This window comes from Chaetodon trifascialis, chromosome 4, assembly GCF_039877785.1.
Source record: "Chaetodon trifascialis isolate fChaTrf1 chromosome 4, fChaTrf1.hap1, whole genome shotgun sequence".
Taxonomy (NCBI): domain Eukaryota; kingdom Metazoa; phylum Chordata; class Actinopteri; order Chaetodontiformes; family Chaetodontidae; genus Chaetodon; species Chaetodon trifascialis.
Window position 1 is genome coordinate 17329166 of NC_092059.1, and position 13680 is coordinate 17342845.

At 39.2% G+C, this 13680-nt stretch overlaps 1 protein-coding gene across 1 annotated transcript; it reads left to right on the top strand.

The window, feature by feature from the left end:
• Window positions 1-767: 767 nt before the first annotated feature.
• LOC139330434 (FYN-binding protein 1) lies at window positions 768-13424 on the top strand. The gene is made up of 16 exons (XM_070961338.1): window positions 768-851; window positions 3977-4601; window positions 5509-5623; window positions 6397-6452; window positions 6636-6673; window positions 7019-7050; window positions 8430-8562; window positions 9023-9185; window positions 10407-10557; window positions 10742-10758; window positions 11033-11093; window positions 11322-11364; window positions 11659-11821; window positions 12624-12657; window positions 13145-13182; window positions 13315-13424. The coding sequence occupies exons 1-16, from the start codon at window positions 849-851 to the stop codon at window positions 13350-13352; spliced, it is 1710 nt and encodes a 569-aa protein (XP_070817439.1). The 5' UTR covers window positions 768-848; the 3' UTR covers window positions 13353-13424.
• The last annotated feature ends 256 nt before the right edge of the window (window positions 13425-13680 follow it).

The window sequence follows — 13680 nt, forward strand, 5'->3', positions numbered from 1 at the left end:
TATACATAATCAAACATTTGTGCTGCCATTCAAGAAAATTGGAAGATTAAAATCATCAAACACATGATTCAGAGTGACAGTATGAGGCATTCAGGACATTTACACAGGAAAATCCACTGGTTTGATCAAAAACAACACAGCTCCTCACACTCATTAAAAGAATTGATAGTTGATATTACAAAGTCATTAATATGGCAGTAATTGATACTCATCGTAGTTAATATCTCCCGCTCATAGACAGAATACAGTGTGTTCTGTTTTTTGAATTCGTCTGATGCTTGAAACGACTTTTCATTTCTTTGGTTTCTACATGTCACTTTGTTTTTTGTTTGGTTTGCTCATATATGACATGCAGAATAAAATACAGCACATTTAACTTTGTTTTGTTGTTTCAGACGACACTATGTCACTTTATCTCGTGAGGCTTTTTGTTTGTTTTTTAACTGAAATTAAATCATCCTGTTTGGCTTTTTGCCTTTTTTAGATAGAAGAGAGAGAGAGAAAAATTTGTGCTGCCAGACAGAAAACTGACACAGATAACATTGCTGTACTTGAAATGTCCTCACAGTGCCCCAAATGCATATTACCGTGCATTGTCATAACACATAATGAAAAACCTGACCTTTTAAGCAGAAATGAAACAAACTAGCTTGCAGGTTGTTAAAGTTTCTCTCCTGTTAATCCCATGTTGTGTCACTGTCACCCCGCTGCCCATGTTGAATTACTGAGCATTTCCTCATTTGCAGTAAGTTTAGTGTCATGTAGCTGTCTGTACAGTAGCATCAGCCTGGATTCCCTGCTGGATATGGAGCACTTTATCCACCACTAAACCATCACTAAAGGCAAATATGGTAAGAAATAGTTTTTATAATGTTATTTAGAAAGTTTTTTCTTTGTTTATTAATCAGTGGAGTGACCAAGAACTCCTCCACAGCACCTTTCACTCTTCTCTGTGAGGTGGCTGTTTAGTCCTGGCTATTTCCTCCCAACCATCAACCATCTATGAATAACCTGACTGAAAGACCCTCAGTAGATATAATTGCTACACTGTGGGTAAAACCTCAGTTTCTCTCTGTTATATAATTAAGCACTCATTGAATCACCTTTTTAGAACTTTTAGCTTGTTTTACAATTGTTCAAACGCATGATCTGCTGATAACTCTGTTTAATGCTATAAAATGTTAATGTGCTCGGCTGCTGCTGTTTCCTTCAGTATTAACATACTGTTTACACTAAAAGGGGAAGCTTGATTTTGAAAGAAAGCCTTGTTATACTCAGCTATCACTGGTTAATGATTCACAGTATAAGCAACAATTCTTTCCTTTCACTTGCCTATCTTACTGTCTGACCAATTTCTGTTGAATTACATGTTAATTGTATTTTAACACCATTTTATACGTGAAAAGGGTCAATGATGGTTGATATTTAGTGAAGGATCCTGTGCCTGCTCCAGTTTTTTTTCCATATTAGTGAGTTTAAAGACTTTAGATCATCAAGACAACACTCCACTCTCAGACTTTAATTACATTCAGTTCATCAGCAATTACAACAAAATACAAGTACACAATCAAATATATTCATCAGCTACATCAAAAGTCTGTTTTCTGGAGCAGAGACTGGCTGGAACCTAATATGTGATGAAAGACTAGTATTACCTGAATATATATAAATCAAACTTCGCTTTGATTTGCATAGCCCCATTCATACAGGTTAGTCAAACTGCTTCATAAACTACTGGCAAGGTGATTTTAACACAGTGCAAATGTTAAACTGACTATTTGTTAAGTTTCAACATCAACAGAAGATGAAGTTCATCAATATACCAGAAAATTATGATTTTTTTTTTTCAGGCAACAGAAAATAATTTAAAGAAGTAAAATATGAGTTCCGACTTTAATTAAGTCATATTTTGCTAAACTTCATTTTGTCACTTCGTGCTCATGTTTATGCACTGCAGCTGCACTGCTCCAGTCTGTGGCAAGACCTTTTAAAACACCTGCAATAATTTGTCATTGCCAAAGGAGCAGCACACGCAACCTCACACAGATACACATCGATGCACACACGCAGTCTTTCTGCTGCAGACGCTCGCTGACTGAAAGTGGAAGCCCATGTGCGTGCATGTGTGTGTGTTTTGTGGTGAAGAGAAAAGGTTTTTGTCTGTTTCCTTTGTTCCTTGAAACAAGAGAGACGGCCGAGCAGAGCTTGCAGCTTATTGGTGCAGGAGCTCCAGCGGGGGGCGTCTCCATGGTAACAGCAGCAGGATGCTGGCTAAGGTACAGAGGTGTGTGGTCATGAGCACTTCCTGCTCTCCTTCACACTCTCTGCTGCTACTTTAGGCAATTCAACAATAGATGGTGTGATTCTTTTATTTTCATCATGTTTTCATTTTGTCCACAGAGCCCAGATCAAGGCACATTCAGAAACAGAATTTGCTTTTATTTCCACCATGTGTCTCTCCTTGCTGATCATTAGCTCTTATAAAACAGTTCTCTGACTCCGCCTATCGCAGTCAACCAATGATACGAAGGATTATTTCTGTATCTCTATCGCAGCTCTTTTTAAACTGTTCTAAGCACTTCCCCCCTTTTCTTTGGTTCATTTGTGCAGGTGAAAACGCCAACGCTCAAGTCCAAAACTATGTCACAGAGACTCATGTCGACGCTAATGAGATGAATGCTTTCTGTTGAGACCATTTTCAAAAACACTCCACAGTAAATAGCAATATAAGGACATCCAATACAGCAGATCCACAAATTCTACATTTAGGAAGCTTGTAATGTTCTGTGATTGTTATTATTGGTGGCGTTGTCAAAGAGGTGTTAATTCAAATATATGTTAATTACTGCCATCAGAGTTACTGGTGAGTTTGTGAATAGGTTGGACAAAACATTACAAACACCTCTTATTGTGATGCAGTTGACTTCAACACCACTGCAAACTACAACCTCGATATTAAACATGAAATGAAATTGGAAACTTTCTGACAGTGTCAATAAAAACGTTACTATCATTGTAAAGGTAGAATTCGTTGCCTAAAACAGTGGCCGCTGATAGTGACCCACTGCATGACGGTTATCGTCTCACAACAACAGACAGCAGGAGGTCCGGTCAGCAGCAACATTGTGCTGTTCAGTCTGTGAGAAGTCACACAGGAAATGACTTCTGATGTTGCAGGTGAATCAAAAATAAAGAGATGTCTCATCATCAGGACCCCCCTGAACTTCTTTTAAACAGACACTTACATCATACTGGGCTATATGTTATCCTCCGTTCAATGCACTTACAGCGACTGTCCATTTGAGGACGTGGCAGTGCAGCCTTAATAGGAATTCTTTTCATTAAAGTGCCTTCACAGAGTCATCCGTCTTTGTTTGAGGGATTCAACGATCCCATATGCTGGATGGGTATAAGCACCATCACTGATGGTATTAAGCAAACTAGGAATCAATTTGTTCCTTTAATTTGTCAATGTGGGCTGCAGTTTTTGGTACCACAGACCTCAATTCACATAAAAATGATTCCAACTCCAGTGAGGTGAACATGGAGAAAGAGAGCGCTGGTCCTGGATCAGTACACGGTATCAGCCAGACCGGTTCATCCTACTGTTGTGTCCTTGTAAATACAGTACTTTTAACTGCCTGTTTGAGCAGAAATTAGATTTTAATGTATCATTAGTGATAATTAAATTTGTTTATACCGTAATTCTTACAATATCTGATTTTAAGATTTATGAATACTCATTGCTGCGTTGAATATCTTAGTGTTCAGACTGCACAAGTTTTGCCTGCAGCAGAGTTGAAGGAGACTTATCAGCTCTGTAAAGATCAAAACAACCAGGAAACGAGTTGCTGCACGGTGCAGCCTCACTTGTGTGTGATTGTGTGCGTAGGGGGCATGCCTTGCTGTGCTGCTAACTTCCTGCTGTAGAAACAGAGCTGCTGCAGTTGAGTTTGTGCTCCTGTCTTGTTGTCAGGGGGAGAGCGTGGATGTCAAGGCTCTGAGGGCCAAGTTCAACAGCAATTCCAGCACCTCGGACACCAGCAGCCGAGACAGCGGATCCCCGAAATCTCCACGGCCTGGGTTTGGGAGGGCGATCCTGCCTGTGTCTGAGAGCGATTTGGTCCATCACAGACTGTCCCCTACGGTTCCTCCTCCTCTGATGGCTGGCCAGGGTCTGATGCGGTTCCCCAGGGCGGAGCCAATGGCAGCCTCCATGCCCCCCAGACCTGTTTCCTTCCCTCGACTGCCTCCCAACCCCGGAGTCAGAACTTCCATCCCTCCGACAGAGAACAGCAAAGTCAGACAGACAGGTGAGATGCTACAGAACATAATGCTGAGGCACCAGAAGCCTCCAGGCACCAAACCAGTCCCGGCTGCAGTTCCAGTTCAGGCCCCTGCACCAGCTCCCACCTCCACCCCTCTACCACTCCGACAGCAGCCTCGGCAGAGGAGCGCAGGGGATGTGACCCCGCTGAGAAGGCCCCTGCCCCCTGAAGGACCTCTGCCTTTGAAACCCAAACGGCCTCCTCAAGTCAACCTGGAGCCCTTTATGAGGTTTAACCAAAGACCCGTCCTTCCTGGCCCAAGAAAGCAAGGTGGTGAGTCTATCAGGCTTATTTGCTCACAGATTTGTAGGACTCAACTAAGAACTGAGGATAATCTAGATATTCCCGTTGTCTATTCTATGCTTGTAATGCTCTGGCATAATGTTTGTAAAAGGTTGCTCCTTCCCAGGTGAAAAGCAGACAGTCAAGGTTGATTCTGTTTGAAAATAATTAACCTGGCAAAATCATGACTCGTCAATTTCCTTCCTGCTGACATTTCTGCCTCTTGTACAGAGGACATTTTGACTGTCGCAGAAGAAAAAAAACACAGGTTTATATAATATAGTAGTAACTATATTAATTGCGGCTGAATTCCATTTAGCTGTCAGTTTCAGGGCGCTGGTCTTGTGCATGCTGGCCCACTGTTACATTGTTATGGCTTACTGGGACACTTGAACTCACCCAAATCGTCCTTAATGTAATGCCTGTGCTTTTCCTACTAAGTCAAGTCAAAATGTCAGCTTTGAAAAGGACCTATTATATGAGGCATGCTACTGTTTTCAGTTGTACATGCTATTCTTATTTATTTATATTTTTTTAATTGAAGAAAAAAACAGATCAATAACACTGGTGAATTTTTCACCATTGTTTGTTCGTGATATTTTGAAATATCTCTGAAATGAAACCTTTGATGGAAAGTGAAGTCCATTAAATCGAACATTGTCGAATCTAAATATTGCTCTGACAGAGCATCAAACATGAAATGTGGAAATGTGGTAAACAGCAGTAGTAAAGCTCAGAATAAAACAGAAACATAGAAATAAAAAAGCAGAATGTTTCAGCCTATCTCTCCTTCGTTTTTGCCCATTCGAGTGAATAGTTGTGACAAGTCGTTGCTGGTTATCTGTCTTACTTTGCCATAAATGTCTGCTTATTAAGGCGTTCTCTGTGGTTCTCCCAGCACCTTCCCCCAGCTCAGCAAGCAGAAAGATGTCTTTACCTGCAGTCATTAGTCCTCCAAAACCACCCCAACGATCCAACAAACCCAGCAGTCTACCGCGCCAAGTAGCCTCCATGTGAGTATTTAATATGTATGGTAAAGATGGCAGACAGGAACATTGACAAGTATACAAATGTAAGGCACTTTAAGGAGAATAAATCATGGCAGAAACTAATTTAGAGTTTTTAAAAATTCTAGAAAATGAGAAAAATGTGGGCATATTTTTCTAAACTTTCGCAGTTTGCACCAACAAGTGGTCTAAGATATATGTCACTCAACCATGATGTTACTGGTTTGAGACCAGAGACTTTCCCTGCACATCATCTCTCTCTATATATAGTCACCTGGCACACTTTTTTTTTGACCTATCTGAAGGCCAAATACTCTTATATGGTTGAGACCAGAAACAGATCTAAAAGACAGTGGTGGTGGTGCTAACAAGTTCACCATATCGACTAAAAGATGACGATATGTCGGTGTGCTGTGCCCACAACTTGTTTCTGCTGCCCCAGTTTGTTACTCTTGGTTTACAACTGCCATGATTTTGAAGCTGAGAAAAAGGATGAAATGTAGCAGTAAGCACTGCAGAGTGAAAACCACAAAAGGAGTGCCATAATAAACCCTGTCTCCTAAAAGTTAAGTTTATGTACAATTAATTTTGAAACATGAAATAAATGTAATGCTGCCCAGATGATGGTTTGATTAACATTTTAGGAGACCGGGTTGAGCTGGTCAGATTGTCCGATTGATACAGAATTAGAATTATAATATCTAATCATAATAATAATGTAAATATAATTAGATGAGTTAAAAAAATCAACATGCATCATGTTTGTTTATTGATTGCAGGGACTTTGAGGATAACCAGGACATGTATGATGATATTGCAAGCTTTGAGAAGAACGGTAACAACTGCAGCTTGTTTGTTGGTGCATCAGTGCACTTCCTTCTGCTCTTGAATCATCATGACACATAATCTCCTTGCATTATTAATAATATTAATATTATTGAGCATTTTGTCAGAGAATGAGACACTTTATCAAATGTATGACTCTGTTTTCATGTCTCTGTATTGTGTGAATTCACAGAATCCTGGAGTGACAACAGTTCACAGTGCATGGACGGGGTAAGGACAGAAAACTGAGACTGAAATTTAACTTACTGTGAAGTGAGAGTGGGATCTGTTTTAAAAGATGAAAACCAGGTGGTTTCTCTTGTGAGAACAGACTGCACTCTTCCCTAAAACTAGACACTAAAATTAGAATGAGCTTTAAATTCCAGTTTGCACATGTTCATATTTGTTGGTGAGACGAATGACAATTAAAGTCCTTATCCGTTGAGCAGACACTGATTTTACATTCAAAACTCTTCTTTGATTCCTTGATCATTTGATTTTCTTATGATGGATGTCGTTCCCCTGTAATCAAATTATTCCTGAATAAAAGTGCAAATAAAACCTTTTCTCTTGTAGGATGACGAAGACGTGTATGAGTCTATTGATGAGTGAGTACACATTTCTGCTTTTACCATTAGACCCACTGTGTCTGTATATGTTAAGCACTCTACTTACCAAAAGTAGAAAATGGTTGCAGCTGCATGAACAGGCGAAACAGCATTTCTATAATTTCTACCGGTGCCACTGTTATTTTTGTACCTACTGCTGTTGCTGCTGAAGCAGCCACTAGTGCAACAACCACTACAGTAACTATTATTACTAGAAGGTTTTTTCAGTTATATCACTGATAGGTTGTTGTTGTTTTTTCATTTATTGCATTGCATTTAACACAAAATGCTTCAAATTATCCTAAACTGACAACAATGTGTGCGCCTTTACATTAAAAATGACAGAAAATCTGCATTTTAATGTGAGTTTAGTTCCTGTGTGACTGGGCAAAATGCCTCTGTGAAACAAAGTGTCTGATGATATTTCTTTATGATTATAAGTTATGTCTGTGAATCAACATATTTCCTGTTAAAGCAGGTTATAGTGACAAAACACAGGAGGTGGGGGGGGGGGGACTGTTGAAATATGGGCCGATTGGAAAAAAACTGAAAAAGTGAAAGACAGTGAGGTTTGTAGGATCCTACAGTTGGTGAAACAGTTTACTGTAATTTGTTGATTTCTGAGTTCACCATAAATATATACCAGTTTCCAGAGAATCAAAGTAGGACTACTGAGAGAAATATATAAGTAAATAAAAAAGTATCTCTCGGGATAAAAGTGTCTTTGAAGATCCACTGACTTTTCGCACCGCCATGAGGTTCACATTAGCGGTTTTGAGTGATACATCTCAACTAAATATGGAACACATGTTCTAGTTACCATCAAGATCAATTTTAATCTTCTGGATTTTCCCAGTGCTTTGGTTTATGGAAAACTTCAAAGTTTAAGTAAGGCAAGTTTATTCAGTCCAGTCCTTTCACAGAGCAAGGTCACAGAGTACTTCACAAGAAAAAATAAAACCAAAATGCAAAATTACACACTAGACAGCGTCAGGCAAAGACCAGTTTGAAGAAAAGAGTTTTTAGCTGCTTTTAACAGACACTGCTGAATGTAAGTCTACAGGAAGAGCGCTCCACAGTGTCGGAGCGAGTGACTTTAAAGGCACAATCATCTTTTGCTTTTAGTTGAGCCTGAGGGACGAGTAAGGTCTGGTCAGAAGACCCAATTGACCTACTGGTGATATAAGGACAGAGCAGGGCAAAGGCGACTTGCTGAGGCAGGTGAAAAGGGAATAATAGCAGTTTTGCGGGAAAAATGTACAGTTCAGTGATTTGACAAGTACATAGTCTGATCAAATATAACACCAAGATTTCTAAGATTTGACACTAGAAAGGCTGAAGAAAGGTACTCAAAACTTATTTTGATTGTGCCTTTATAGGGACCAGGTGGAGGTAAACCGGGTAAATGCTGAGAAGAAAAAGAAAAAAGAAGCAAAGAAGAGACAGGAACAGGAGAAGAAAGAGCAGATGGAGCGCCAGAAAAAAGAAAATGAGCTGAGAAAGAACTTTCAGGTAAGAAACCAACATTTGTCCTCCAAGAAAAAGCACCACAATAAAGCAGGAATGCTATTCGCAGATTGGATATTTGTAGTTCAAACATTTGAAAGTGGGTCAAGCCGAAGAACAACTTTTTGTAATTGATATAACGTCGAAGCCCAAGTTGAAAGGCAAAGAGTAAGAATATTGTGCTGACTGGAAAAGAAATAAACTACTCATACTTCCTTCAGTTATCACGGTTAGCTGCAGCACTCAGCTAACCTGCTGACCTTCTAACTTCCTGAATGTTTTGTTTTGTTCAATCCAAAATACACTTTGAAATATATATATTTTTACTATTTGAAACACAAATTTGCATCTTAGCTTACATCCAAAAACAGTGAGGTTTGTTCAAATCCTCCCTCCATCCCCATCCAAATCTCATTCATTTCTGTTTATTGTTAACTTTCACCGCTTTATTTCTGTCCTTGTGTAGTTGAAAGGGGAGGAGGAGGTTCTTCATACCGCCAGAGTCCGACATGACTGGCATGGAGGAGGAAAACTGGACCTCAATGTCCAACAGGGCGAGAGTGTGGAGATCCTCCGAGTGAAGAACAATCCAGGAGGGAAATGGTTGGCTCGCTCTCTGAGTGGAAACTGTGAGTTTCACTTTAAATTTCATAAAGCACACATAGAAAACCTTCCAGTTTGAATTGCCCTTAGTGCCTTTAAGTTAGACCTCTGAGTTTAGTATAACACAGCACTTTCAGCTAACTCACCTACATCAACCAAAGCCCTCAGATGACATGAAGACATCTTTAAGTCTATTTAAAGTGTTTGCGTGCCATGTACTCCTTCCTTAGTCACGTTGTGGGGGCTCACCTTCCTAAATGCATGTCCTCATAATGTAGATCATTACATTTTATGGAGAAGACTGGGGTTAAGGTTAGGGTAAGGTTAGGGTTAGGCAAGTAGTGGTTTTGGTTATGGTTAGGGTAACTCTCCAGGAAATGAATCTAAATCTATCTAATGTCACAAGATGTATACAGATGTATGGATATACAACTATGTGTGGTGTTGTTGTTTTTTTTGTATTTATGAGGACCAATTTGAGTTTAGAGCGTCAGACTGAAGACATTTTTCATGTTCTTGCTTGGTGAGGAGACTGTGTATTGTATATAAAGATATTATCTATAACATTATGCAGATCTCTATCTGGGAAACCTGGAGGTGGTCTTCTCTCTTTCAACCTCCCAGTGTTATATCACACGTCCTCTAGTGTCTGATAAACATTTCATTAATGTCAGATATTTAAGCAATCACAGGGGACAAGATGTCCCAATATAAGAAACTGATGGACAGGCAGGAGACAATGAAGAACGTCATAAAGCAAAGCAGAGTAACATTTTCTCCAATTAGACAGTGAGCCTGTGTCAAGTATTGAGACAAGTTTGAAGTCACTTCAGTTCATGGTTATGTTGGTTTCCCCAGTGAGCTGACTGGCAATGTAGGATGAAAGTATTATTGCTATGGGTACGTCAAGTTAAATACAGTACCTTCCACATTGATTTATACATGACAGTGGAGATACTGCCAACTGGAATAAAGATACAAGTGCCTCACATGCGAACACTGTAAATATATGATGCACATATGATAGATATTATGTACTATATATTGCACATTAGTTTGGCTAATGGAGATGAAACTTAAACAACAAAATCTTTCTGATTGATTACCAGTTCACCAAATTATTTCATGTGGTTTCATATAGATACGCCAAGTGATAATAATGATTCTTTGCACTTTGTGTTGACTCACACACCGAATTGTCCCAATAAAGCCGAAGTACATCACCTTGATGTTGTGTTACCTTGCAGACGGATACATCAGTAACACGTGTGTGGATGTTGACTATGAGGCAGTGAAGCGTAAAGTGCTCCAGTCCAGAAAATTAGACACATCACCGCTGCCTCCACCACCTCCAGACCCCCCACAGATGTTAAATGTGGAGTCCAATCACAGAGACAGGTACAGTGGATCATGTTAATCCTGCTGTTTTGATTTAATCTTTTTTTTTTTCTTTTTTTTTCCAGTGATTAGCTTCTCTGTAATTCCACCTGTAGACTCAGCTAATTGTTTGGTTGCATTGCTTTCTCAGTTTCAACCACGTCTGTTCCAACTAACATGTTGTTTTGTTTCCTCTAATCTGCAGCATGCTTGAAGATGATGGTAAGTGACACCACACGTAAACATTTCTGAAGGAAGATCTCAGTTTTCAATTTAACTTCGTCATAGTGCAAAGTCACAGTTTGCTGAAGGTCATCCGGATATTTGACAACTTGAAGCATAACAAAGAGGACCAACTTGATTTCAGTAATCTACCTGACCAGCTCATACTGTGGGTCATGTTAATTGTACTTTATTTTATCCTTGTTCCCTCAAGTTTTATTCATAAGAAGACATGATTGTTTTAGTTTTACTTTACTTTTTCTTCCATCCTCAGATGAGTATGATGATGTTCAACCACTAACTGGGGAGTTTCCCCCTCCACCGCCTGAAGTCAGGTATCTATTACAACTGGCTCCCTGAAAGGGAACAGGAAATGAAAGTGTGAGATTGACATGTCAATGCAGCTCCACCATCAGTGTAACTTGTGTAGATCTGATAAGTGATGAGAGGAGGTGAGATCTGCCTTTTTTTATTCATCTGCTAGAGAAAATCTGAGAAAACATGTTGGTGATAAATGCACATATATGCTTTTTCATTCACTGTTGAATCATCTTTTTTTTCAGCATAGATCCCAAAATAGAGAAGGAGCTAAAAAAAAAATTTAAGGTAAATCGTTTTCACAGATTTATGTCAGATTATTTGCTTTTAGTGGTAGATAAAGCGAAGTGTCATCCGCATAGCAGTGAAACGAAATCTTTATGTTGAAGTTTCATTATATGTCACTGAATTGTTGAAAGGGAGAAACGTAAAGGTAGAAAAGAACAGGAACTGTTCACAATGATGAGAAGCATAATTTCCACTTGATGCGTATAATATAAACAAACTACAGCACCTACACTGAGACAAATACTGAAATCTAGAAGATGGTGCAAATGGATCACTATTCCTGTTGTTTCCCAGTATGAAGGGCCTCTCGGGGTGCTGCACACCATGATGGTGAATCCTAACAGCATCATAAAGAAGCCAGGAGGAAAGGATCTGCACGTGACTGCGGGAGAAGTCCTGGACGTCATCCAGCTCACCAACAGCAAGAAAGCTCTGTGTCGCAACCGGTTTGGAAAATGTATGTAAACACGTCACTTCCCTCTTTCATTGTATTTTTAATCTGCAGTACTTAATACATGAGCATCTTGTGGAGGTGGTGGCCTCACAATAAGAGTAAGAGTGGACTGGTTTGTACTGGTATAAGGTTTATGTGATGCTCAGTGAGTTGGCCTGTTCGAGTGTAAATAAGCAAAGCACTGATGAATGTAGCATAGCTTACCTTGAGGGAAGTAGTGGATTCACACTCACTATATTACATATCAGAATTAAACTTTAGCTTCTCATGCAGCCCGCTCACCAGGGACCAGACTAAAGAGCTTTGAAGTCAACAGACTGAACTGAAGAGCAGATGATGCACAGACCTGAGAAATATTGCTGTACTGAGGTGCAGATGTGCATTGAGCTAAATGCTAACATCAGCAAGCTAACATGCTCACAATGAGACTGTTAACTTGCTGGTATTTACAAAATAACATTAGCATGTTAGCATGCTAACATTTGGTAATTAGGAGTAAACAGAAAGTACAGTTGTATTGATCTTAATGTGATTAGCTTTGCAGGACCAAACTACTCAATGAGTACACGTTGTGTGACAGTTAATAGTAATGAAAACATGTATGTATGGATTGCGATGCAATACGTATGTAACTGCACAATCTTTTGCCTGTGCTTACAGTATTAACTTAATTTGCACTTGTTTTCAATCATAACTTTAACAAAGCATTGGGCCTGTATGGTGAAACAAATTCAGCAACAGTTTTATTTTACTTATTCAATGTGACTGTTTTACGTAAAGGTTTCTTTTGTCTCACCTCTCACAGATGGTTATGTGTCCAGATCTCTTCTTCTTCAAATGTAAGTGAATCTTCATCAGCTTAACATGTTTCTCCATGAGCATTACTTTGAATTCGTCTCACTACACCATAAACAAATTATGGCGAATGGCCTTTCTTTAAATACATTTTATTGATATGGTAACAGCTCATCTTTGACTTTGACTGTTTAATAGCAATTTTTTGTCACTGATTTTGACAGTGTAGTTTAAATTAGTGATTTATGTTTCACAAGCATATATTATGTACACACATATACTATACTGTATATGTGAATGAAGAAATGAAATGAAATGCATGAAGATATGCTATCACCAGATTTCAAAATTATATACTGGATACGTCCATTTTTATAGATCCACTTCATTCATTCTTAGATATAATGCATTTTGTCCTCATCCACAGTTACAGAAAACAAAGGTCTGAACTCCATTTTGACTTCATTTTAACAAGCTCCAGGTCTAGACTTTGCACAGAAATATCAGTAGAAATCATTTCTATCTTTGCAGGGAAGGAGACATTTATGACGATGTCGACTATGGAGGCGGTGAGTTCTCTTTGATCTTCATGTTCTGTAGTAAATGCCATGTAAACTGTGCTCCGGTCATTTCCAATGGAATCTGTAAGACTGACTTTTAAATGTATTTCTTAATGATTTATTTTCCTTTCTTCATTTCAGACATCTACGACAATGACTCTCCACACACCGATTATTAAAACATGTCAAACTAAACACCCACTCCCACACGCACGCGCGCACACACACACACACACACACACACACACACACACACACACACACACACACACACACACACACACAGAAGAAACAAACTACATAGAAATTAAAAGGTGAAAACTGAAGCTGTGTAAAACTATATAATTCTCCACCTGGACACACATTTTTACTATGTTTCACTCAACCAGTTACCTTCAGTTACACAGGTTTCAAACTCGACCTGCACTGCTCTGTCAGGCTTCCTGTTAGAGCTGAGAAAAGCTGGAAGAGACAACAGCTGTTTGGCACACAAAGAAACAAACAAAC

Bases quoted from the DNA above. Each gene is read 5' to 3' on its own strand.
- LOC139330434 (XM_070961338.1), top strand. The intron at 6,453-6,635 runs GTAACAACTGCA...GTGAATTCACAG, and splicing joins TGCAAGCTTTGAGAAGAACG to AATCCTGGAGTGACAACAGT. The intron at 9,186-10,406 runs GTGAGTTTCACT...GTTACCTTGCAG, and splicing joins TCGCTCTCTGAGTGGAAACT to ACGGATACATCAGTAACACG.